Here is a 23,551-nt window from a genome sequence, read left to right as displayed (position 1 = left end):
GGGGGCTGGAGCCTAGAAAGTCTTATACCTTCTGTCAGTGCGATGAAAGCTTCCCGGCTCCATTACACTGACACCAGCTCACAAGTGTTCATGTCTATTATGTATTGTTAATAAAAGTTATTCCCACTGTTGTGTTTGCGACTCCAGACATCTCGGCTCTTTGGCTATACACGTAAGTACCTCCCTTAGCTTTGATTCCACATTAAGATAGGATCCCACGTTGTTTTTGCTACCGGGTTCACATAAACCGGTTTAACGTAAGACTTGCTGCCCGGCGAAAATTGCCGGAGTAACTGCCCCCTGCTCGGGTATGGCACTAGGCCGACCGAGCAAAAAAAAAAAAAAAAAAAAAAAAAAAAAAGAAGGGGATAAACACGAGAATGTGTGTTTTACGGTAGGCTAATTATTTTTATCATTTAGCTATGAAGTAGGTCTTTTCAGCGTTATTTGAATGATCAGTGAACGATAGATTATCAGTGTTTTTTATTGGAATGATTCGAGTTGGCATGCATACACGCCAGTAGATCGTTTTTTTTCATTCGTAGGTACCTACTTGACGCGACTTGGAAGTTGACTTGAGGCAAGGCCGTAGACTTGAAGCTATATACCTGATTAGAATATGCCGAAATCACGGAGAGATCGGACAGGTAAGCTCTAATAAAACTGTTCTGGTCAGAATTATTTGTATAGCTTTTTGTACAGAACTATTTGTAATTGTTTGAGTCAATGTTAAATTCAGTGTTTTATGCAATTTTTTGAACTGCATGCCTAGTGTTTGTAGAGACTTGTCTAGCCTGTGATGATAAGAAAAAACATCATTCACCACTTGGTGTTCTGTAATCTGCACAGGGGCCAGGGCATTATAATAACCGAGCAATTGCACCTCGTAAGTCATAGCCAGCAACTGAGTTCCAACACCAGCAATGTAGGTAGGTGTAGCACTGCCTCTGCCCTTAGGTCTTGTGTTGCTGTTACAGATGTTTAGCTGACTGATCATAAACTGCTTATTTTTCAGTTGCCCTGACTAAAACCACAAGTCGCAAGGGTTCAGACACCAAAGCAAAGCTAATAGATGATGTACGACAGTGTGCGGACGACTATGCCCGCCTCTTTGTCTTCTCTGTGCAGAACATGCGCAATGAACGGTGGAAGGAGCTGCGTGCTGAATGGAAACACAGCAGGTTTGTACCTTTTTGTTTGGTACTGGCACTTTCATATTCATTTGAAATGTCTTTATTAGCTTCATAGTGTGTTCGAGTCCAATACAGTGGCTATTTCACTGAGAGGAAAGGGGTGGTTGTTAATTGGATGTATATTGACTAAAGCACTTCATAAATTTATAAAGTTCCCAGACACAACCTATTTATGAATGATAACTGCTAATTTTACATAATAGTGTTCATGTTTAAAAGCATTGTTCTGTTTCATTTTCATCAGGTTCTTCTTTGGAAAGAACAAGGTGATGGCACATGCTTTGGGAAAGACTGAGGACACTGAGCACAGAAAGAATTTGCACAAGATCTCGGAGCTGCTGGTTGGTCAGTGTGGGCTGCTCTTCACCAACAAGGAGAAGGAGGAGGTGTACGAGTGAGTACCTATTGACCAGTGATAATGGAAACTGTGCTTGTATCATCTGGGATGTAGACTGTAGTGGAAAGGGGCTGCTTCCTTTTTAGACAGATGTGTTATTGAGAACTAACTTGAGTGGGCATGAACCAGGTGTCAAAGACATTGTGGGATTATCTATTTCACACCACCTCATGTACTTTGACTTGCAAAAAATGCATAATTTAGTATACAGAGTAGTATTTAGTATTTAGTATGCATAATTTAGTATGTAGAGCATTTTACCCCGCGTTCGATGCCTCTCGGACAACGAAGATTCTACGCCGTCCGGCCAATCACGTTCCATAACTGCAGCCGAGCCCCCACTGACCTTGAACGGGATTGGCCGGACGACGCAGAATCTTCGTCGTCCGAGAGACATCGAACGCGGGGGCAGTTTTTACTTTCTAAAGGGCACCCTTTCACTTAAAGGAAATAGTTCACTTTTTAACATGGGTTTTGAACTGGAATAGCAGTTCCGTAGCCTGGGCTGAGACGAGCATAAATCAGGAGCTTTTACAGCCCAACGATCACCCTAGGCAAATATATTCTATTTCTCGTCCCGAAAAATGTGTCTTGCGTTGAGGATGTGTGCCTTGCATATATTCGCATCCAGTATGAAACGAGCATGGGTACCGAAAATTCTTCAGAAACTAGAGAAATTATCTACGAGAACTCTAGAGAAATTCTCGTACTGATCAATAAGGACATTCAGCAGCAGCAGATCGCCCAAATGCCGGTGGCCGCGATCATTTCTCTAGTTTCTGAAGAATTTTCGGGACCCATGCTCTTTTCATACTGGATCGCCTGTGCCTTACAGAAACTGAAAAGTTCTTCTTATTATCAAAATATAGAAAATAATCTTTTGTTATAAATAGGTTTTATTTTCTTTGCTGATCATTTTGAACATAAAAAATCATAAATCCATTGCAAAAAAATAATTTCGTGAAAGTGAACTATTTCCTTTAACCCTATTAGTGGCAGGGGGTTGTTTTTATCCACCCCTCAGGTTTTTCGGGAATATCTCCGAAGCCGCTGAAGCTACGATGCTGAAATTTTCTGACTTTTCCTAAAACTAAATTGGGCACATTCCCTGAAAATTTCAAGTTCATAACTTTACCAGGGGCGGCTCCAGAGCACTGGGAATTGGGGGGTCCTATTCGTGAAGCGAGTCATTTGGGCGAAGATCACGATGCTGCACCAGTTTTACGAACAGTGAATGAAAGGTATCATGTGATAACATATACAGTTATTGTGCATCCTCTTTTGACACGTTTTTGCTATAATAGGCGGATCCAGGCGTCCAAAAAGGGGGGTTATGTTTTACCTCCCAACATAGGTGCCCTGACACCGCCTATGCATGACCAATACAATTGTAGTCGTTCTCTCATAAGAAAATTGTAACATAACAAGACCATTACAACCCTTTTTAGAAACAGTACCAACAAAAACCTTATTTACTATACTTTTTGTGTACCCCCAATCTCAATGATCTGTATCCGCCTATGATTTTTGAAAATGCATATTTTTAGGATCCATGTGAATTCCTGGTTCATTCTCTATCGATCGGCAAAAGTTGCGTTAAGATTGGTTCAGAAACCTGGCCGTGATAAACAGTCTAAAATGTATCTGCAATTTGCCCGTTTTTACCCCCCTCTACCCCCCCCCCCTATTGACATTTTTTAATTTTTATTTTTTAGAAATGTAGATCACGTTGAGCGAAATCGAATGCCGTTTGAATTTTGAAAATCGGCCCGTTAGATCTCGAGATATCAAGGGGGGGGTCGTAAACAGCCCCCCCCCCTGCCACTAATAGGGGGTAGCCAGGAGCCTGCCACTAATAGGGTTAAAGGGACTATCCCACCTTCTAAAATGTTGTTAAAACCAGTTAAACTGTGCCCGACTTTATAGATTGGATGACCAGGAACACGGTTCTGGCATTTATTTTTCATTAAACATCTTAGGCTTCCCATATTCCAAACACAAACTTTCAAATATGTGACGTCACAGCCCAAAATTACCTCCTTCCCCAGGCCACATTACTGTCATAAAGCTGATTCTTTTTACTCTGTAGGCACCACAACAAAGTTCAGACCAAGTTTTAAGCGATTTTTCAACGAACAAACCCATTTAAATCAGAATGACTAAACGAGGTGACGTCACACTAACGGTCGCTCCATGTTGAAGATAGGGCTTTGTACAAGGCCCATTTTCAAATGAAGGGAACGAATTTCTTCAACACCAAGAGGCCGCGGGGGTTGCAACCTAGATGGATAGTGGTTTCTGAACCTCGCCGCAAACTTGGCTATCTCAACTCAAACCCCATGTTAAAGGTGGGATAGTCCCTTTAAGGCTACTTGAAATTGGTGGTCTGACCTGGGCTGCTTTTGGCTAAGGTATAGTGTAGTGAAACTCATGTTCCAGCAGGGCAGGTCTGAGGGGCGGCCGGGGCCGGTCTCGGTCCGGCCTGTTCACGGGATCACCTATCCACAGGTGGTTCGGCGAGTTCAGCTGTCCAGAGTACGCCCGCTCCGGCAACGTGGCTACTGAGACGGTGGAGCTGGCCGAGGGGCCGCTCGCGCAGTTCCCCCACAGCCTGGAGCCGCATCTGCGGCAGCTCGGGCTGCCCACCACGCTCAAAAGAGGTACGGTCTGGGGGTGAATCGCTCACTATGCTATAAAAGGTACGGCCTCGGGGAGAAATGAATCACCACACCCTAGAGTGATGTCAGGGGCGGGGCAGCTGACGGTACCATCAACCCGAGTTTATGGCAGCGCTCTAAGTTGCAATCCGTGGTGGTCGAAGGGATTCCGATGGGTGATGCTGGCGATCATTTTTTCATAATTTGCAAGTGTTAGGCGTGTAACGATTGATCCTTCGCGGAACGATTGTCATGACAACTTACGTGCTGTTTTTGCAGGCGTGGTTTCCCTAGTAAAAGACCACGTGGTGTGCAGAAAAGGAGACACGCTGAAGCCAGAACAGTGCAGAATACTGGTAAGATCTTGCTCGCCCGTCGTTTTTTTTACAGTATCCCGACATCCACACTTGATAAGGTAGTTTTCTATAAACACATGAGACATCAGAATTTCACACCGAAGCATTTTGTGATGGAATTAATTAGGCAGTCCATCAATATATTCTGAAAGAAGTTCACCACAACTTGGAGCAAGCGCTGGTTGGTTCATCTTTCTTATTTCCAGCTCTCTGCTCTTGTGCTGATTTGTTATCAAGGCAGCGTACGATTTGTGCTCGGAACTAGCTAATTTGTCCGGATAGTTTGATTGAACAAATTATCCGGGAAATGGATGCCGATTGGCAGATCAGCTGTTGAAATTTGTTCCTTATGACGTTAGGCAGTAGCGTATTTTCGAGAAGGGTAATAGATAACCTCTTATGGAAGGAATCTTTATTACTTTTTTTCACCGTTTCCTTGGGCACTGCTTAACTTTGCGAAGGGTCTGTCGTTCAAACAAGTTAAAAGAAGCCCTGGTCCCAGTTAACATCTCAGTTCAATCACGCGTGTTTAGATCCACTGAAACGCAACAGCATATTGGCGCGAGTCACTGTATCGTAAAACGCAGCTGTGAAATGGTAATGTTTAGTGTGCCGTGGACCGGTACCTGGTGAGTGGTGGTTGTCGCTGTGCGTCCCGTATCGGTTGCTGACCGGCGCCGTCGCCGCCGTCCCGGCAGAAGCTGCTGGGCCAGCAGCAGGCCGAGTTCCGCGTCACCCTGCACGCCGTCTGGACCAGCGGCGGACAGCTGGAGGTACTCACGCACCAGGCCGCCTCGGACGCCGCCTCCGCCTCAGACGAGGAGATCTCCGACCTGGAGCCGGACGCCGAGTGAGGCGCCGCCGATCGGACGGGGGCTCGGCAGACCGGCTGGGGATGAGGCAGGAGAGGATCAGACGTCACACTTGGATCTGCGGGCGGGCCGGGCTGACCAACAGACCATCTACATGCAACTGTGCCGGTGTCTTGTTCATGGCTCATGGTGATGAATAGTTGTTGAATAAACGATGACACAGAATGTAACTGCTGGAAATATGAGAGGAAGTATGGGCTGGACTGAAAGGTTTTTAAGACCGTTCATCAAGTCTGGATTTATGAGACGATACCACCCCTGGCCAGCATGATGCAGGATATATACTCACATAAATCCGTATTGTCGATCCTCTCATGTTAGTGTATTGACCAGCGATGTATAAAACGCTCATGATAGGTTAAACAGTCGGTGCCGGCCCCGCTCTGGGCGGGCCGACTCCTCGGCACAGTCATATGCACGGAGCGCGCACTAAAACGCCGAGCGCTGGCCTCGCTGTCGTTAAAAGTTCTCTGGCCGGTGGCGGCGTGCTATCAGCTAAGACCCGCTGAGACGGTGGCGGTACCGGGGGCCGCCGGGCCGCGCGCTCTATGGCACCGGTGGCGCGCCGGCCGGCTCGGTCCGGCACACTCGCTCGACACTGCGCGCCTCGCGGCGACCACACTAGAAGTTTTGGCTGTTTTGCTGCCGTTTGCGTTTGGCATCCATTGCGTCGAGAATGGGCTGCCGCTTGGCCATGTAGCGCCGCTTCAAATCGTCTATCTCGCGCTCCATCTCCGAGTCGAGACTGTTCATTCGCGATTGCAGCTTGTCGTAGCTCATAAAACGGATCTGCCGGCAGGGACGGGGAAACGAACGTTGGTGGCTGTCCGGCGCACACAGCGGTAGCACAGGCCACCTGACGTAGCGAGCTCTATGGATAATACAGCGCTCGCAACGCAAACATGACATCTATGACACATCATAATTAGTCAAACGAGATGATGGAATAATAATAGAGACGCTACCGGAACAGACAAACACAATAATACCCAGTCTGTCGGCCACCCGCCCGCCTCGGTACTCACAAATTCGAAAGACGTGTCCATGAACTGGCTCCTGCCCAGCTTTGGTGCCAGATCGGGGATGGGCTGGGGCTGGGGCGGCAGAGCCTGGGCGGGGGCGGGGGCGGACGGCCCCGCCGGCGGCGCCAGGCCGGCTCCTAGCACCCGAGCGGCCGGCGACGACACGGCGCCAGACTGCGGCACCTGGCGGAATAAAGAAGAGATGATGTTCTGTGGCCTCCACCCGGGTGCTGATGATCTGTAACTGATAGGTGGAATGGTGAAGCTGCAGTCAGCGGACTGCGGAGGGTCAAATGACTTATGTATATTGTCCAGTCCAAAGCCTCCCTCTCTCCTTAGTACGGCACCTGCCTTCTAGTATAAAGCCCTAATCTCACAAGTCCCTGGCCGCACCTGTATGGTACAGTGCGTTCTGACGGTACAGGCCCTGTTCTGACGGTACCTGGTAGAGTACCCTTAGTTAGGTCGTTCTGACGGTACCTGGCACATTGCCCTGTGCTAACGATACCTGATACAGTGCCCGCTCTCGCTCCTGGTGCAGGCCCTCCAGCTGCTGTGGCCGCGGTGTCGGGTGGTACTCCTGACCGGGCGGCGGCTGAGGAGGCGGTAGAGAGGCGGCCGGCGCGGCGCCCGCCGGCTCGGCCGCCGCCGCCGGGGGCTGCAGCGGCGACTGTGCCTGTGACGCTGCCGCCGCCGCCTGCTGCCGCTGCTGCTGCTGCTGCAACAGACGCTGAAAGCAGCCGGCACGCCGTAAGCCAGAGAGCCGACGATCGTCGAGCAGCTGCGTCCTCCGCGATGGAAGCGACAGGCTAGCAGCCGTGCGCCAAGCGCTGCGATTCAAACACACAACAGTTCCGCTCCAGGTCCTTTGCAAATCGAGTATGCCACTCCACCTATACGTTCGCAGCGAACACAATAAAAAAGCAAAACTCCTACGACGAGAAGCGCAGAGGCAAAGGCAGGCAGCACAAGCCGCCGACGGTCTGGGAGACGAGTCAGCATAGGGGGTCGAACATGGGACGGTCTGAGGGGGAATGGAGGGGACTTACCCGCTGTTCGGCCTCCTTCTGGTCGAAGTGGTCCAGGAAGAGCGGCCGGTACTTGGGGCTGCCGTTACCCGTATCGTGCCCTGTCGAACGGAAGGATGCGTCAATTGACGTCACGCAGCCGACACGGCAACAGCGATAGCAGTACGGTCATCGAATAAGGACCATAAGCAGAGGGGAGACGGCCTTTTAAGGTGTCTCTTGGCTACGACTCCTGATCATCCAGCTAGCAAAAAGCCGACATAACGTGAGCCAGGTTAATCCCAACACGCCATTCGAACTCTGCCCAGAACTTAACTAGATCAGACTGCGGACTGCGTGTAACTTCTGCGATGGAAAGATAGAGAAAACTGATACAGTCGAGACAGATAAGAGAAGAAGAGAGACTAGGCAGAACGTCATCACTAACGTTTCATCGTGGCCTCGTCCTCGTCACTGTCCGAGTTGATGAGCATCGTGTTGAGGCTGGAGGCGACCGAGACGAGCGTGCCGTCCGTGACCAGGGTGCCGGTATCACCGGGCACCAGCGTGCCGGGGTCGGCCGGCCGCATCGTCTCCTGGCTCTCTGCCGGCTCCAGACGCGGCTGCCGGGGAGGGATGGGACCGGTCAGTCGCGGACACAAACACGCACACCAAAGGAGATGCAGTTCGACACACTGTGACTGATATTGCACAATATTTATCAACAATACCTATACAAATGAAAATTCGGGCCAGAAGCAGCTGCAAGTTATCGCACATATCCACTGACCCTTCCACCACCCGTTTTGGACTCAATCCATGGCTAACCATGCCCATCGTCACTCTAATATCTTATCGAGTGAAGCAGCAATGTGAGCACAACACCCCGCGACTCAGTGACCAGGGGAGGACCCATGGCCGACGGCGTCCTACTGTTAACGCCAGACCCCTTGAGACCCTAATTTTTCGCGATTACTTTTAAATGCGTGAGGGAATTTCAACCAAGCTCAGGACATGGCCGTTTCAAGACAGGCCGAAACTTTTACAATTTAGATATTTTATCGCCATTTCAATATTTCAGGCACTTGTCATTGACTCGTAATGTTAACTGTTTTTCCATCCTGGATAGAGGCTTTCTACGTCATATGACATTACGCTCCGCCCACGACTGCGGCATTGACCCGTGCCCATCAGCGACCTCTGTACAAACGACACCCCTGCCATCTGTGAAGGACTATGAATTTCGCTGACGCTTCACGTGCTATGAGTCAATTGCAGCAGACGGTCAAGTAAATGTTAGGCTCTTGTTGACTCTTGTATATAGGACCAAGAGGACCATCACTCCTCAACCTACTACTCAGTCGTGCTTCGAACAAACGTTAACGATTCCTAACAAATACGATTTTCGATGTAGGGTATCTGTTTGAAATACGAGCGAGCCGTATGATGTGAAGCTCAGGCAATTAACTTATTATTGCGTTGTTCGATGGTTGCATAGCGATGTACAAATCGGCAGCTACTTGGTGATATCCGACATCCCATTATCGCATTATCTGCAACGCCATAGGCTTTAAATACAGGTGAATATTTCCTAACCTTATGTCAGTTATATGCCATCTGCCCGTCATTTGCAGCTTATAAAAAAATATATCAGCGAACATGAGTGGTTGATGCGCATTGAGTGGTGGATGCTCAATGCGCATTGTAGAAGCAATGCGCAATGAGCATTTATGACTCCTTAGTCATCATGTCGCTCTCTGGGCACTGTCAGCCAAGACGCTACGCACAACTCCGCCGGCTTTCGGCACCGCTCGCCCGTCGCCCGTCCCCGCTCCCCGCCACAGCGAGAGTGACCGCGCGCCGGCCCGAAACCGCCGCAGGCCAAGACCACAGAGGCGGGGGCTTAGCTGTGACGTCATAACGTATCACAGACTGACTGGTGATAGCCTCTACACACCGGATGAAAATCTTGCTCGAAATTTAACATTACGAGTCAATGACAAGTGCCTGAAATATTGAAATGGCGATAAAATATCTAAATTGTAAAAGTTTCGGCCTGTCTTGAAACGGCCATGTCCTGAGCTTGGTTGAAATTCCTTCACGCATTTAAAAGTAATCGCGAAAAATTAGGGTCTCAAGGGGTCTGGCGTTAACAGTAGTCTGGCTCCCCTTATATGACCATCCTACTTCGAAGGGTTGCTGGATGCATCTCAGATCTGACGTCATCACCCTCGCCCCTCGGACAACCACCGGCAGTTCCTGCTGAACGGACAGCTAAGATGTCCGAGGTAAATGATCGGTTCAGTCACTCGCCTACCTCCGACAGCCGCTGGCCCGCCGCTCACCTGGGTCTGGCTCTGGCTCACCTGACTCTACCTCTGGCTCACCTGACTCTACCTCTGGCTCATCTGGCCTGGCTCTGTCTCACCTCTCTCTGGCTCATCTGACACTGGCTCTGACTCTGGGCCGCCTCTCACCTGGCTCTGACTGGCCGGCTCCGGCTGGATGTGGATCAGTTTGTTGTTCTTGGCCAGCTGCTGCTGAGCGCGTGCCTCGGTCGCCTCCTGGATGATCCTGGTCAGGGTGACCGGCGCTGGCTGGGCAGCCCGGATGAACGGGTGGTCCAGCAGCTCGGTGGCCGTCGCCCGTTCGTCCGGATTTTTCACCAAACACCTGGCGGTGGGGCACAGAGGACGGGTCACGAGAAGGAGCAACTGGGGCTGGGAGGCGTAAGAGTTAACAGATCTCTCACTGGAAAGGTACAACCCCGCTAGTGATGCAGCTAAATTAGAGCGGACCGAAGCGTGCCAGAATCGGGCCACAGACGGCGCGGCAAGCTCACTCACTAACCTGCAACGGGGATATGCATTTCATTCCAGCCAAGCCATACTAGCAGTGTCAAAAAAAGTTTAAATAATGCCACGCCATCGAGCGAATAAGATCCTCGAGGCCTGAAGTATGTCGACTCACCGCTGCACGAAGTCGATGAACTCTGCGGACCACTGGTTGAGGTCTCGGAAACTGGGCGGCGGCTTGGTGGGGATCATGAAGATGGCCCTCATCGGGTGGATATCGCCGTATGGCGGCCGACCCTCGGCCATCTCCAGTGCCGTGATACCCAGCGACCAGATGTCGGCCACGCAGTCGTACCCTGAGGGATGGATGATTCGGGCGTCAGAAGGTAGACAAACGGGTCGGGGCGATATAGTGGGTCAGGCCAGGGGGCGAACGGAGTTGGAAGGCAGACGAACAGCAAGACGGGCCGGGGCGTCAAAGACACGAACAGGGCTGGCTTAAGACCTGAACTGCGATCGGTAGCAGTCAGCAATGGTCCGAAAAGAGCGAACGGTGCTGCAATTATTCAAACTAGTCGAAACACTTATTTGTCAACTATCTTATAAAAAAGCGCGGTAGCCATGTGTGTTGCTACCGGAGGGACTCAAGCATACCGTGCTCCACCGACCCTCCCCACGTCGCCAGCCAGTACGTGGACTCACCGATCTCCTGTATTACTTCGGGCGCCATCCAGAAGGGGGTGCCTATGACTGTGTTCCGTTTGGCCATCGTATCGGTCAGCTGACCGGCCACTCCGAAATCGGCCAACTGTGAACACACAAAAACGGCATCAGAACTCAGCAACGCCGACCGCATAAACCCCAGCGTCGGAAAAAGGGCGGCATTGAGGGGTTCAGAGGAGTCGCGGTAAATGGGTCACAGATATATAATAAAAACTGCCGCGGTCAACGAAAATGACTGATCTGACAGAAAATGTTCCGCAGCAACAGGCAAGAACTCGAATAGCAAAGTAGACTCAAACACAACAGCCGCCGAATAACGCGGCAACAATTTCCGCAAAAAAAAGAACACACTCAGAGTGAGCGATGCACTTTGAGTGCGGCAGCTTATCAAAGGTTTCAGCTTGGCCACGTCAGTGGCACAGCACCGAGCAGAAGCGGACCGGACTTACCTTGGCGTGCCCCTCGTTGTTGAGCAGTATGTTGCCGGCCTTGATGTCTCTGTGTATTTTCCTGCGCAGGTGCAGGTACTGGAGGCCGCGGAGAGTATCCGCCAGGATGGTGGAGATCTCGGCCTCGGACAGCGTCTTCTTCCGCAGCTTCATGATGTCGCTGACAGAGCCCGCGCCGCAGTATTCCATCACGATCTGACGACCGAAAGAAATAAAATTAACTCGGACTCGTGGCATGGATGGGGACAGCGTAGCATCAGGGGGGGGGGGGAGGATGATCCTATGTCGCAGGCACGGAGTTAATCATTTTATACCGAGTTGCCGCGGCATGGAACTGTTGGGAAAGCCTGGGTTAGAGTGAGCTAAGCTGGGTTAATCTGAGCTAGATCATTCTACGCATAAATTAAGCTTTTCATGTTATCGACCACCGACAGAAATTGAACTAGGTGCCATCGAATTACACTAACGCACATTGTCGTCAAAGCATGCGACAGTGACAGCGGTGTGACGGTGGCGGCGGGTCCATTTTTCTACCGGACAAAGCTCATTAGTTAAGTAGTCGCCCTGGCGGCCGCCCCGTCCTGTCAGCTGCCCCGCCCTGCCCAGCCACGCACGTGACACGCCATCATACTCCAGAGCCAACAGACAGGGCGCGGTCTCGGACCGTCAGCCGGACCTACGGGACCAGACCTACGGTATCGGGTAGTGAGGGCTACCGCACAAGCCGCACGCTCAGTACGCACCCATAGGTCGGTGTTTTTGAAGTAGCTGCCGTAGTATTTGACCACGTAGAGCGAGTCGCACTGTTGCATGATGGAGATCTCTTTGATGATTTCCTGCAGGTCGGTGTCGACAGGTACCTGCTTGATGGCCAGGACCTGGCCTGACTCCTTATGTAATGCTTTGTACACGGAGCCATACGACCTGAGGGGAAACGAACAGGGTGGCGTCAAACAGCGTGGGGAAGGCGGAACTGGGGACGGCGTTCACCGCGGTCATAAACGGTCGGTGCTGAGGGGTCAAAGACCCAAAATTACAGCCCTCCCCAGTCACGCAGCGAAACCCAGGATAGCTTATCCTTTCCCAGCCACACGTCAATCCTGCACTTCTGACCACACACGGACCTCGGGTAGCCAGTCCGGCACTACTCACCCCTCCCCCAGTTTGCAGATGATGTCGAACACTTCCTCCGGCTGCCGCGCCAAGCTCTCCTCAGAGAGCTTCTTCAGCTCGCTGCAACAAACAGACAAACGTTGGTCAGAAACGGTCAGAAGCAGTCAGAAACATACGTCGGTCAGAAAACACTCGGTAGACTGAAAGAAGGACACAAACACGTTTTGAGCCTCACAGACACGAGGAGGGTGCGATAAATAGGTATACCAAGAAAGGTTTTCGAGGATAGCACTTGTAAACGGTAGCTACTGAAATTTCATATAACTTCGAGGCACCGCTAACATTTTTACAGATTAACTAGAAATTGCAGGTAATGCAAGGTCGAATTGGGTCATTGTGCCATATAATATTGTGTAGTAAATTCAAAACCAAAAATAGATCAGTGATCAATAAGAAACATAGTTGATGGATGAAACGAAAGGCGTGTAATGAAGACATAACAACATGCATACTTCATTCTGTCGCACTTTAGGGCGGATTTCAGATCCGTTGTGTATACGAACTGGCTATTGTTGACACTATCTTCGGCGAGAGAGAGACAGTTGATGTGGGCCGCGAGGGTTTTTACTACCTATCTGAGAGCAACAGGCTCAACATTTTACGACATTGCCTTTCACGTCTCACTCGAGGACTTCATATAAGGCGTCTCTTTGTCAGTTTTATGGGACAGTTAGCACGCCTCCAACGATTTCATTTAAGATTGCACACCTTCCCATTTCTTCAATAACGCATCTGAACGTCTATGGAAAAAGTTCGAGCCGCTTTTTTAAGACAAGACAGACATTTGCACAAACACTTCTAAACAATAGTTTCAAATGGCTGGCTGCCCATACAGTCCCACCATCCCAGCTGTGAACCCACCGGGGAAAATATCCCGCTGCAAGTGCGAGCCAGTCGAGACATATTTAAATTCCGTCTACGAGCTCAGCGGGCGAATTTCTTGCTCGCAGGTCTAAATGGGCATTAACCGCGTCTGTCAGCTTAACTATGCACCTACCCCATCTGCCAGCTTAACTACACACCCACCGCCTGTCAGCCCAGTTAAACACCTACATATCCTGCCGGCTGCCAGCCATCCTATCCCGTCCGACAGCCCATCCGCGGCGCATCTACCCCGCCTGCCGGTCCAATGTAACACCTACCCCGCCTGCTGGCCCACGTGGGCACCTAACCCGCCTGCCGGTCCACCTATGCGCCTATCCCGCTTGTCAGCCCAGTATAATACCTACCCCGCCTGCCAACCCAGGTATCTCGACTGTCAGCCCACCTGGGCACCTACCCCGCCTGCCAACCGAGCTATTTCGACTGTCAGCACATCTGGGCACCTACCCCGCCTGCCAGCCGAGTTTGCGGCGGCGCACGCTGCGCCGGAGCACCACCATGCCGTCGGAGTCTGCGGCGGTGTCCTGCCGCTCCGTACCGCCGCCGCCGTCACTCAGCACGGCCGCCACGGTGGCCGGCCTCCCCTCACGCACTGGACACCACGGCCCGACGGTCTGAACACTCAGCACTGGTGAGCCGGCTCGCACCCTCACACACCCGTCCCGGCGGCCTGCCGACCACCACTGAGCCGGCCAGCCGTCAGGAGTCCGGCGGTCAGATGTACACAACAGAGTAAAAACCGCGAGTAGGTCCGGTAAACCAATGGACGACGCGACGGTCAGAGGTGGGCACGCCAGCGGACAAAACCACGAGTACGGCAGGCCAGTGGAAGGTGAACTGGTCGCGCGTCGTGCCGCGCCCGGAGCGTAATCACAGGGAAGTCGGTACCGCCGCGGAGCCCCGCCGGTCGCCGAGTGCGGCCGCTCGCCGGATATGCGGCGCGATAGGGACGCAACGTCCGGCCGTGTCGATGCCCGGCCCCTCCGGACGCCACGCTTCCAGTAATGTGACGCCGCGCTACCCCCCGGAACACGAACCGACCGAGGTGCACAGCTCGTATCTTATCGATAGGATGCGGCATGACGAAGGGTCAGTTTTAGTTGGTGTGTCTTGAAAAGACAGAGTCGCAAGGCCAGTATCCGCACAACAGTATACGAACTTCTCGTGCGACCTCTGGCATCTGACCTGCATCGTCCGACCGTTTAACTGAGAATCGGCAGAATTTTCGAAAGCAGCCAAAATTATGCTGTACGGTCCGTGTATTTGCCTACCTAAAAAGGCACAGAATTTATTTTTCTAAAAAAAAAACACACACACACACACCATCCCTGTAAGCAGTTTCATCTATGTCCTATTGGAGCGACCCGAGCAGGCTGGGCTCTCAAAACCTTGAGTACAAGTTTCCACTGTCCAGTGTCCACGTCATGGATGGAACAGACACCTAATATGGCAATGGCCCAATCAAAACGAATCCACATGATAAATAATATGCAAAATATCAGTTTTCCATAAAAACAACTTAGGATAATTTAATACACAGAGAACTTTGAGGTCAGATCAAGTACCAATCCCATTGTAGGAGTCCGGTTTTCGGCAAATTACTTTTTTTAATAAATTTAGCCCGAACCTTTTGAATGGAAGGATTCACAAGGGCAGAGCCCCCACTAAGCGAAGCTTGTTGCGTTGGTCCTGCCCTCTACCCTCCGATCGTGCAATTCCGGTTCCATCGCAGAATTTGGAGTCCAAAGTTTAACGTGCGCACATAGCCGCGCACGGCCGGTCCCTCACTGACTTCGCCTGGCTGCGGCCTGCCACCAACCGCAACCATACCTGTAAGGAGGCTCGGCTCATAAACGTCAAGCGCCCGTCGCGCTTCGAGCCCGGACTGTTATAACCGGGAACGCGTGCTTTCGCGGAGTCCAACGCTCTCTATCTCTAACGTGTTCCGAGTAATCACGAGAAAACCATCGGGGAAGTGCCATCTGTGGCTGAATTAATATTTGACATCAATCATCATTCATTGTTCCTCAAAATGCTTCAAATTTGCCATTCTATCATGAGTAGCATCATACAAGAGCTTGCCTTTGACAAAGATGTGCTCTTTTATCGGAAAAAAAAAATTAATGGACTGTGGGCTGTGGTATCAGAAGGAACAGTGGCAGTATAAGACAGTGCACACTGCACACATTTTTACTTTGAAAAGCAGGTAGCTTTAAAATGAAAAACAATTGTCATTTTAAAACAGTTTAACTAGCAACTGAAACTCAAATTGTCCATCTACTCCTACAAAAGGCCAGGCTGAAGTCAAAGACACAATTGATAGCTAGCACAAAGCAGTGACTTTTCTCACATGCAACTAACCTCTTCACTCTTCAGGGTATCTATCATCCATGATATGCCTATGGGCTTATAAAGTTGCACTTGCATGCATGCTCAACTCAACCACATTTCACCTCCTGTGAGTGATAATTCAGTGTAAACCTAGACAAATGGTGCTATTGAAGCTACTTACCTGTCCTAACTATAGTCTCCTAGGATTCCATAGGTATCATCTAGCCCAACACAATTGTGTGTAAAAATGTCCAGGTCAGTAGGGGTTTGGGATCAAATGTTAAAAGAGAAGCTTCAAGCTACATGTTAATGCTTCTGCTTGAACCTTGTTAATTAATTTGACATGGCTTTGGCAAACATGTGTCAAGCATTCTCAACTGAGCTCTGAATGATGAGAGCTTGTAGTGGCATTACTGTATACCTATCAAGTCTCATTGATAATTATGCAAGCATCTGTTTATGTTATGGATGCAATGATAGTCTGATATAGGTACTAATATAAGTTACCCATTGGCCAAATTCAGCTCAGACTCCAGTGTTTCTTATTTGAATTAAGTGGTTCTAGTAATTTACCAACAGCCTCAATTATTTAACTGATTATCCTTATAGAAAATCAATAATTGTCAAGGACATACTTTTACCCACTAAAATTATTTGAAAGTAACTGAAAAAAAACTTAAAAGAAGACTAGGACAGACTGCGCTAGATTAGACATAGTTTATGATATTTGTCCAATTTGAACACTGCAGGCTTGCAGCCATGTATACTATTACTAATTATGAACGAGTGAAAAGGACAACTAACATTGGATCATGACAATGAATAACAACCCTCAGTCTTGTATCTATGATATCCAAAACCTTCAGCATGTACCTATAACCCATGCATATTATCATCTGAATTTCAACACCCATCAAAATATTAAAACCACGGCATTTGTGATTATTGATTGGGCTGTGGGCTGTGCTGATGGAACTTGTTGTCCATATTGAAAGAGGATCTTAACCATTAATCCAAAAAAGGTGAGAAAATGAATAGGATAACCAGGGCTGCATCCCTGATATATGAACTACAGCAGTTCGGAATGTAACCACTTACCTCGGCCATTTTGATTGAACAATCATACTCTAATTGATAGCCAATTGTAAGAATGAAATGGCATTTACTTACCCTTTGGATTTTCCCTTCTCAGACATGATGATTAAATGAAAACAAGCAGCAAAAGCGAAAACAGCTAAAAGCTGAAAATCTTTCAACAAAGGCTTAGTTCACATTGGCTTGCAATGACTGCATCTCAGTTCAACACTTCATAGCTGGCTCCAACGTCAACTTCAGCTCCGTCGGCCTCATGGAGTTCCAAGCTGACATTTCCCTGGCTAATTATTTCAAATAAATGTATTCACATGGCAATTAACGACTGAAAACAATGAAACCCGCTGCGCAATGTCTTATCATATTCCCACACAATGCAAATCTCCTCCGAAACAAGTAAAATTGTTTGTCTCAGTGCGGTGTGTTTGTCGCATCATTTATTTCCTTCTTGATTAATTTTACAAATAACTTGCAAAGTTTTGTAGCAAAAAATCTTTTACCGGTATATTTCATGTTGCAGTTTTTATTTTTGAGTTTCAAAGATCAAATTTCTTTTTAAGTATTAAATCTTGATAAGATATTTTCTAGTTTTCAGCACGTTTTCAGTACACTTGGTTTAGTAAACATGGCGGCCTCCATGGCTGTGACATGTCGTAGCTCGGCTCTGAGGCTAAATTTATTCAAAAAGGGGATAAATAGTCGGTGTTTTGCTACAAGTTCCTCTAATAATGTCAGTGATGTCAAGCAGGCTGGAGAAACTGAAGCCGAGTATCCTCCCGTGCTGGATACGTCATTCAAAGCTACTAAAGATCGCGAAACCCAGCAATGGCACAAGCTCATCCAAAGCCTTCCAACAGTTCAGGAGAAACAACTTGAACTGAACATGTCAAGATATTATGGACACTGGGCTTGTCAGCTCTCTCCTCATGATGTGCATTACAACCATGCAGAATTTATCCAGTTTGCAACCAGGACAAATGTTGTGGAAGCATGGCCAAATGTTTACTCTACTCTTGATGATGAAGTGAATAAGTTCCTCCCTGTCCTGAAGAAAAAGGTTGAGGATATTCTTCTATTGGAGCTTTGCCATAGGTAATGCCATTAATTACAAACACATTGTGTTGTTAGTTAATGTTTGTAGGTATGCTTATTGGAAGGGACTAGGGAGCTAATCAGACAAATAATGGAGGCGTAATGCTAAAGCAAAGACAATTGAAGCATGTTGATGTGCAAATAAGCACAAGGATGCTACGCAATACCAATGCTTTAAAAAATTTTTACTTAAACTTAACAAGGAAGTGGTCAGCTTGCCAGCTTGCTACAACACATTGTTGTAATGCTGGAAGGAGCTTTAGGTACCTGCCTAACTCTTCACTGGTTAATCTGTCTCCAGGCCAAAAGTAGACAGAGTTGAAAGCCGGCAGCAGAAGGAGACCAGTGACAACATCATCTGGGCGATCAACCATGCTCTGGTCAGCCTGCTGAGTGATCAGACAGACCACATAGCTGACTCACAGGTAACCAATCCATGACTGCTCTTTATGTACCTACAAACTTGGTAGTCAACACAGTTTCAGTTCCAGGTATTACTATTTTTTAACATGAATGATTCTTCTAATTCTGCACTGTGGTATGACTTACTTCTAAGGTCTTCCCTCATCACAAACATGTTCATTATGTCATTTGGGTCTGCAATTATAGACTGCACACTGGAATATCTTTTGATATTAATGCCTCATTTGCCCAATAAAATCTTCATATGCTTAGAGTGGGTCTATTTGCAAATGTGGTACAAATGCTAAGCACATGATGACATCAGATGCCAACCCTTTTCACAACATTCCCCATTTAGTATTAATATTAATTGAGAACTATGTGGTTAATCATTGGGTGTTGAACCCCACGCAAGTAATCACGGACATTCGGTCGCTAATCAGTGATGAAAGCGCTGCATTGCGGTGCTTGTATGTAACGATAGAGGTCGGGTGAATTTCATGATTTGAGGAAAAAGTTTGTATATATTAAGCACGGAGGATATAAGTAGGTACGTTGGCACGCAAATGTACGTATTCGATAAAGTACTATGAGGGCAACCGGCAAGCTTTTATTGCATAACCGTCGGTCCGTCGCCCGTATAGGGGGTGGGGGTGGGGGGTTCGAACGGTCGAACGGAACCCCCCTCGGTTTTTCGCGAATAACTCGCGTAAAAAGCGGCCGATTGCGACTTTCATTCCCCTCGAGTTGATCAATTTTACACCTACCCGGAAAATTTCACGACCCTGGCCCAAATGACCTTTGACCTGTGACCTACTTTTCGAGACCATGTTTAGCCGGAATCGCGATTCGGCGTATGTCGGCTCGCTGATTAGCCGCACGTTTGTAGTCTTTTCGTGGTTTAAAGCGTTGAAACATGTGATATGATGTTGCTCCCTTGCATTAGGGTGGGTGGCAAGGTCACCTGAAGGTCAGGTCAGGTCGTTGACCTTTGATGACCTCGGCTCACTTTTTCAAGTTTTACATGTTTCTAGGCCAGTTTTTGGAACTTAAGTCGAATTTAGCAACCATATGAACAGCTACGAAGTAGTTTTGTTGCCTTTGTAACATGTTACGAAGCTGTCAGAGGCGGTTGACACCTACTACGAATATCCGGCAGGACCCCTGCTTGTACTGGTTGACCTGACCTGACCTGACCCGACCTGGCCTAAATGCATGAAGACATCATCTGTGATCAAAACCAACATGATATTCGTGATCAGCACCCCGAGAAAAACCATTGCAGCCACAGTTTACGGCGTTCTAACAGGTCCCGATTTCCCCGACCTTTGGGTCATTGACCTGGTCTGGAAGGTCAACGAATGACCTAGGACCTTTAAATTGGGTATCATTGTCTTCCTCTCGTAACGGGAAACACGCTCGTTTTTTCCACGAAGCTCTAGCTCGGTCAGGGGCGAAATGGCAAGGAGGTCCAACGGACCCCCCCCCCCTTATATGTTCGCGGCTGGAAAAATACCAATACGGGCGAGGGTTAAACCTGACCTGACCTAACCTGACCTAACCTAGCTAAACCTTGCATAAACTAGAGTAAACCATCTTATGCTTTTGTCCCTCTATAGGAGCATGTTTACTTATGAAAAAGTTCCCTATGTGTGCATCGCGCATCCATCCTCACCAGTCACCATCCTCGGAACAAGCCCACCTCAACCCCTCACTCTTCCATTCCCGGCCTGGCGGTCAATTCCACCAGACAACCGGTAGATGAGGTCTGGTCCATTCCGTCCCCACCAGAACCGTGAATACCTCTCCGAGGTGACCGTTTGAGCGGAGGGGCGAACTGGTCGATCGGGACTGTCCTTTCCCACCGGGACGGTCTTGTCTGCGCGGCTGACTGTCGGTGGCCCGCATAGCCCAATTTCTACGCCTGACCCTATTATCCTACAGCTCTGCAGTGACCTTTTCAGTCCTATAGAGCTTGTTCCCAACAAAATAATCAAACAAAAAATCCCGATGAACGAACTTTTGACTTGCGAATAATAGCGATAAGCACTTTTGAGTTTTATCCTACGTAAGTATATTTGCTTACGTTTTGAGGTACATTTGTCATATGTGCGAACATTTGCGGTCCGAACTTTCGTCCGCTGTGGGCAAACTAAAGTTTGTGGGCAGGTAACGATAACACCTACTGACATCAAGAGCTGCTGCCAGATGAAAATGTCATAGAATTGCAATGCTGCATTTCTTTAAACTAGGTACGCACGGAGTATCGTAGCACACTACTCCTCAACGGTAACGTGATACCTACGCTTATCTTGTTGTTGGTTCAGAGACATCATCTTACTCATAGTCTGCCCCCTTCCCTCCCCTCTCACTGACCCCCCTCACCCTCTCTCCTCAGTCGGACCTGTCGCCGCGGCTGGAGGCCTTCTGGTGGCTGAGCGACGTCCCGGCCGACAGTCGTCAGCGGCACGTGCGCTCGTTTCGCCGGCACATCCCCGAGGAGGAGCGCAACGACCCGGTGTCGCGGCCGGTCCAGTACGTGGGCCAGCCGGCGCTGCTGGTGCGCGGCCGTCTGCCGCTGCCCGCGCTGGCCGGCGAGGGGGATCCGGTGGGACACCAGCCGCCGCCACTGGAGATGAACAGCCGCGAGCCGCGCACCCGACAGTGCGCCTACAAGTTCCGGCACGGCACCAACATACCCGGTCAGCTGACGTATCTTTTGACGCTTTGTTTGCTTATGTTCTGTTATAGCCATTACAAAGTTCCTCTCCCCTCTATATTTTGTGGGGTGATGGTTAATTTTATTGCACTTTACAGTTGGTTCAGCCGTGGAGTTGCGTTTAACCTTGTTGTCATTGTCTAACAGCTATATGTTGCCAGATTCGAGTACTCCTGGCACTGCTGTCGGCTACCGTTGACCGCTGGTCACTATGTCCGGCAGGCGTGTGGCCGGAGGACGGCCGCCAGTTCGGCCTGGTCAACTGGCTGACCCGGGAACACCTGGTGCGACACGCCACCAAATACGGCCAGCACGCCGCAGCCGACCGGCCCGACGCCCTGCGCGCTCAGGCTTGTCTCAGCGGCTTCGCGTCATGCCTCTCGCAGGCGTGCGGCGTGGGCTTCTCGCCGCTGACAGAACTCACGTACCCGCTGACGACACAGACGGTGATCACTGACGGTCGCACCTGGACCTTCTCGGCGTTTCAGCTGAACACCACCGGCGCGCTGCTGACGCCGGCCGAGCACGGCGCGCCCGGGAACACGTGCTGGGTGCTGCCGGAGATGCAGCTGTACCAGAGCGTCACAGAAAAGGGGGTGAGTGGCGCTGAATAGAGCTGTACCGGGCCACCGGCAGGCGACCACCGTTTGAGTGCCGCCGACTATTAGCACCGAACTTGGTGGTACATCCGCTGCGCTTTCGCTGTCTTACTAACATTTTTCCGTCGAATGCGGTGCCGGCAACCGTTCTAGCCCCAACTGACCCTGCCCGACTCCTGCTCTCCCACAGGTGGAAGGGCTCAACGACGAGGTGTTGAAGCGTCTGCTTCAGCTGTACCTGCTGCCGACCGGTGACCGAGACGGCATCGAGCTGCGACCCTACCTGGACCCAGAGCGGAGTCTCGGTAAGGAGGGCGGCTTAGCCCGCCCACAAAGGCAAAACCTACAATGTTCAGGTGACCTCTGTCCTGAGGTAATGGCCTCTGACCGCACATAGTAGTTTTTGCCTATGCACGGCACTGCGCAATGGCGAATCAAAATGCCACCACTCTTATTTACAGCTATGTTGGAACTTCGAAGGATTAGCGCCAGCTAATGTTAGCGTTTACCCAGACTGCAGTGCTGTCGTTGTTAATATCTGTGTGTGTTTGTGTGCTGGTTTGTTTATTTTTTGTTTGTCTCTTTGATACACCTCTCGGGATTCCAGCAGACGCGGTGGAGGACGATTGGCTGCGCAACAAGTACCTGCAGACCTACTTCCACATCATGTCGTGCCGGCCCCGCAGCCGGCTCAAGGATGAGGTCTACATGTGGGAGAAGATCTACAAGGTCCAGTTCCAGACCCGGCCGATGGAGGCGCGCAAACGTTTCTTCGAGCTCAACAAGTATCCGGACATGAGGAGGTGAGCAGCGTGCGCACGCTGGCTCTGGCTGACCGGTCTCAATCGGCAGCGTTTGTGGAAATGGTTGAAATCACATCAAAATGTCTGCGTTCCATTCCACTGACAGTTCTAAAGACTGGCTATCTCAATGCGCCCGATTAAAATCTTCCTTTCTGCTGAGAAGTGTTCCACATCGTTCTTTTCTCTTCTTACGACCCCAAGGAGTTGTTCCCTTGCCATCATTGTAGGCACGTATTACGTAAAGCATGCTAAAGCGTGGCCTGTTTCCATTGTTGATCTCTAATGTGCTTTTAACTGTTAATTCGTTAGTTCTTGCTTTTAACTGTTAGTTCGTGCTTTTTCAGCGATTGGTACGGTGAATTTTTCTCATTGTCGGTCTCCTCCCATATTGCCCCCGACGGTACGATGACACAGGTGTCTCCTCCGTCGCCAGGCTGGACGATTTCTACCCGGGCTACATCCCGCGCGCCCTGAGGCAGAACTTCGTCCCCGCTCGGTTTAAGGCGGCCTCCAAACACGAGAAGAACGTATTCCACGAGATGGGCCGGCTGCGGGGACACCGCAACACGGACCCCAAGTTTCTGCAGGAGCTCCAAGAGCTGGAGAGCTGGAGGGACGAGAAAGACAAGTAGATGTGAGGGAGAGCCAGTGTGGGAGTGGATGTGAGTCTGGCACGGGCTGGTGTGAGCTCAACACGGGTCTGAGGCCGGCATGGACTGGTGTGCTTGGCCACAGGTCGCCAGTGCCGAATTATGACCGAGTCAGAACGTGTATGAATGACGTTATTATTCGTAAATGAGGACAGTATGAGAGGACGTGAGTGTAGGTGGCGCTTGTGATCCCTCGGCTTTGCTCGCCAAGGGTCGAAAAGTCGAGCAATACATCCATATCGAACATCACGACGGTATATTGAAGCGACGAGATCATCTGAGACACGCACATCCGTGGCCACACAGTAGACATCTTTATCATCACAGGAAGGCTCGT

The 23,551-nt window shown here is 49.8% G+C and overlaps 3 protein-coding genes across 7 annotated transcripts; 2 read left to right on the top strand and 1 right to left on the bottom strand.

Annotated features, from left to right (window-relative positions):
* Positions 1 to 353: 353 nt before the first annotated feature.
* On the top strand, positions 354 to 5,645 carry LOC122367427 (mRNA turnover protein 4 homolog). Of its 2 annotated transcripts, none has more exons than XM_043340485.1 (7): positions 354 to 394; positions 546 to 647; positions 1,016 to 1,181; positions 1,438 to 1,587; positions 4,099 to 4,250; positions 4,527 to 4,603; positions 5,302 to 5,645. In XM_043340485.1, exons 2-7 carry the CDS (start codon positions 620 to 622, stop codon positions 5,455 to 5,457), a joined length of 729 nt encoding a protein of 242 aa, XP_043196420.1. In that variant the 5' UTR covers positions 354 to 394; positions 546 to 619; the 3' UTR covers positions 5,458 to 5,645. The 2 variants fall into 2 exon arrangements, with proteins under 2 accessions (XP_043196420.1, XP_043196419.1); XM_043340484.1 differs by having other exon boundaries at positions 363 to 382.
* Positions 5,646 to 5,775: 130 nt separating this feature from the next.
* LOC122367426 (serine/threonine-protein kinase 3-like) lies at positions 5,776 to 17,345 on the bottom strand. Of its 3 annotated transcripts, none has more exons than XM_043340481.1 (12): positions 17,028 to 17,345; positions 12,624 to 12,704; positions 12,215 to 12,395; positions 11,472 to 11,666; positions 11,002 to 11,107; positions 10,475 to 10,655; positions 9,982 to 10,177; positions 7,953 to 8,127; positions 7,547 to 7,626; positions 7,006 to 7,227; positions 6,501 to 6,680; positions 5,776 to 6,264 (listed from the first exon to the last, which is right to left on the bottom strand). In XM_043340481.1, exons 1-12 carry the CDS (start codon positions 17,051 to 17,053, stop codon positions 6,097 to 6,099), a joined length of 1,791 nt encoding a protein of 596 aa, XP_043196416.1. In that variant the 5' UTR covers positions 17,054 to 17,345; the 3' UTR covers positions 5,776 to 6,096. The 3 variants fall into 3 exon arrangements, with proteins under 3 accessions (XP_043196416.1, XP_043196417.1, XP_043196418.1); XM_043340482.1 differs by having other exon boundaries at positions 7,006 to 7,215; positions 17,028 to 17,330; XM_043340483.1 differs by lacking the exon at positions 7,006 to 7,227 and having other exon boundaries at positions 17,028 to 17,330.
* A 120-nt stretch (positions 17,346 to 17,465) lies between these two features.
* Positions 17,466 to 23,463, top strand: LOC122367433 (28S ribosomal protein S30, mitochondrial-like). 2 transcript variants are annotated; one of them, XM_043340496.1, is made up of 7 exons: positions 17,466 to 18,041; positions 18,343 to 18,466; positions 20,842 to 21,145; positions 21,385 to 21,758; positions 21,952 to 22,066; positions 22,372 to 22,564; positions 22,998 to 23,463. In XM_043340496.1, the coding sequence occupies exons 1-7, from the start codon at positions 17,575 to 17,577 to the stop codon at positions 23,194 to 23,196; spliced, it is 1,776 nt and encodes a 591-aa protein (XP_043196431.1). In that variant the 5' UTR covers positions 17,466 to 17,574; the 3' UTR covers positions 23,197 to 23,463. The 2 variants fall into 2 exon arrangements, with proteins under 2 accessions (XP_043196431.1, XP_043196430.1); XM_043340495.1 differs by having other exon boundaries at positions 17,560 to 18,041; positions 22,369 to 22,564.
* The last annotated feature ends 88 nt before the right edge of the window (positions 23,464 to 23,551 follow it).

Source organism: Amphibalanus amphitrite, unplaced genomic scaffold (assembly GCF_019059575.1).
Source record: "Amphibalanus amphitrite isolate SeventyFive unplaced genomic scaffold, NRLGWU_Aamphi_draft 000870F_arrow, whole genome shotgun sequence".
Classification (NCBI taxonomy): Eukaryota; Metazoa; Arthropoda; class Thecostraca; order Balanomorpha; family Balanidae; genus Amphibalanus; species Amphibalanus amphitrite.
Note: the sequence above shows the minus strand (reverse complement) of the source record. Positions and strands in the feature narration are given on the sequence as shown.

Excerpts from the sequence above, each read along its gene's own strand:
- LOC122367427 (XM_043340485.1), top strand. The coding sequence starts at position 620 with ATGCCGAAATCACGGAGAGATCGGACAG. Across the intron at positions 1,182-1,437 it reads GCTGAATGGAAACACAGCAG|GTTCTTCTTTGGAAAGAACA; the intron begins GTTTGTACCTTT and ends CATTTTCATCAG. Across the intron at positions 4,251-4,526 it reads GCCCACCACGCTCAAAAGAG|GCGTGGTTTCCCTAGTAAAA; the intron begins GTACGGTCTGGG and ends CTGTTTTTGCAG.
- LOC122367433 (XM_043340495.1), top strand. The coding sequence starts at position 17,575 with ATGGCGGCCTCCATGGCTGTGACATGTCGTAGCTCGGCTCTGAGGCTA. Across the intron at positions 18,467-20,841 it reads ACCACATAGCTGACTCACAG|TCGGACCTGTCGCCGCGGCT; the intron begins GTAACCAATCCA and ends CTCTCTCCTCAG. Across the intron at positions 21,146-21,384 it reads GCACGGCACCAACATACCCG|GCGTGTGGCCGGAGGACGGC; the intron begins GTCAGCTGACGT and ends TATGTCCGGCAG.
- LOC122367426 (XM_043340481.1), bottom strand. The coding sequence starts at position 17,053 with ATGTCTGAGAAGGGAAAATCCAAAGG. Across the intron at positions 10,178-10,474 it reads TTCATCGACTTCGTGCAGCG|GTGTTTGGTGAAAAATCCGG; the intron begins GTGAGTCGACAT and ends CCCCACCGCCAG. Across the intron at positions 6,265-6,500 it reads TGGACACGTCTTTCGAATTT|ATCCGTTTTATGAGCTACGA; the intron begins GTGAGTACCGAG and ends CCCTGCCGGCAG.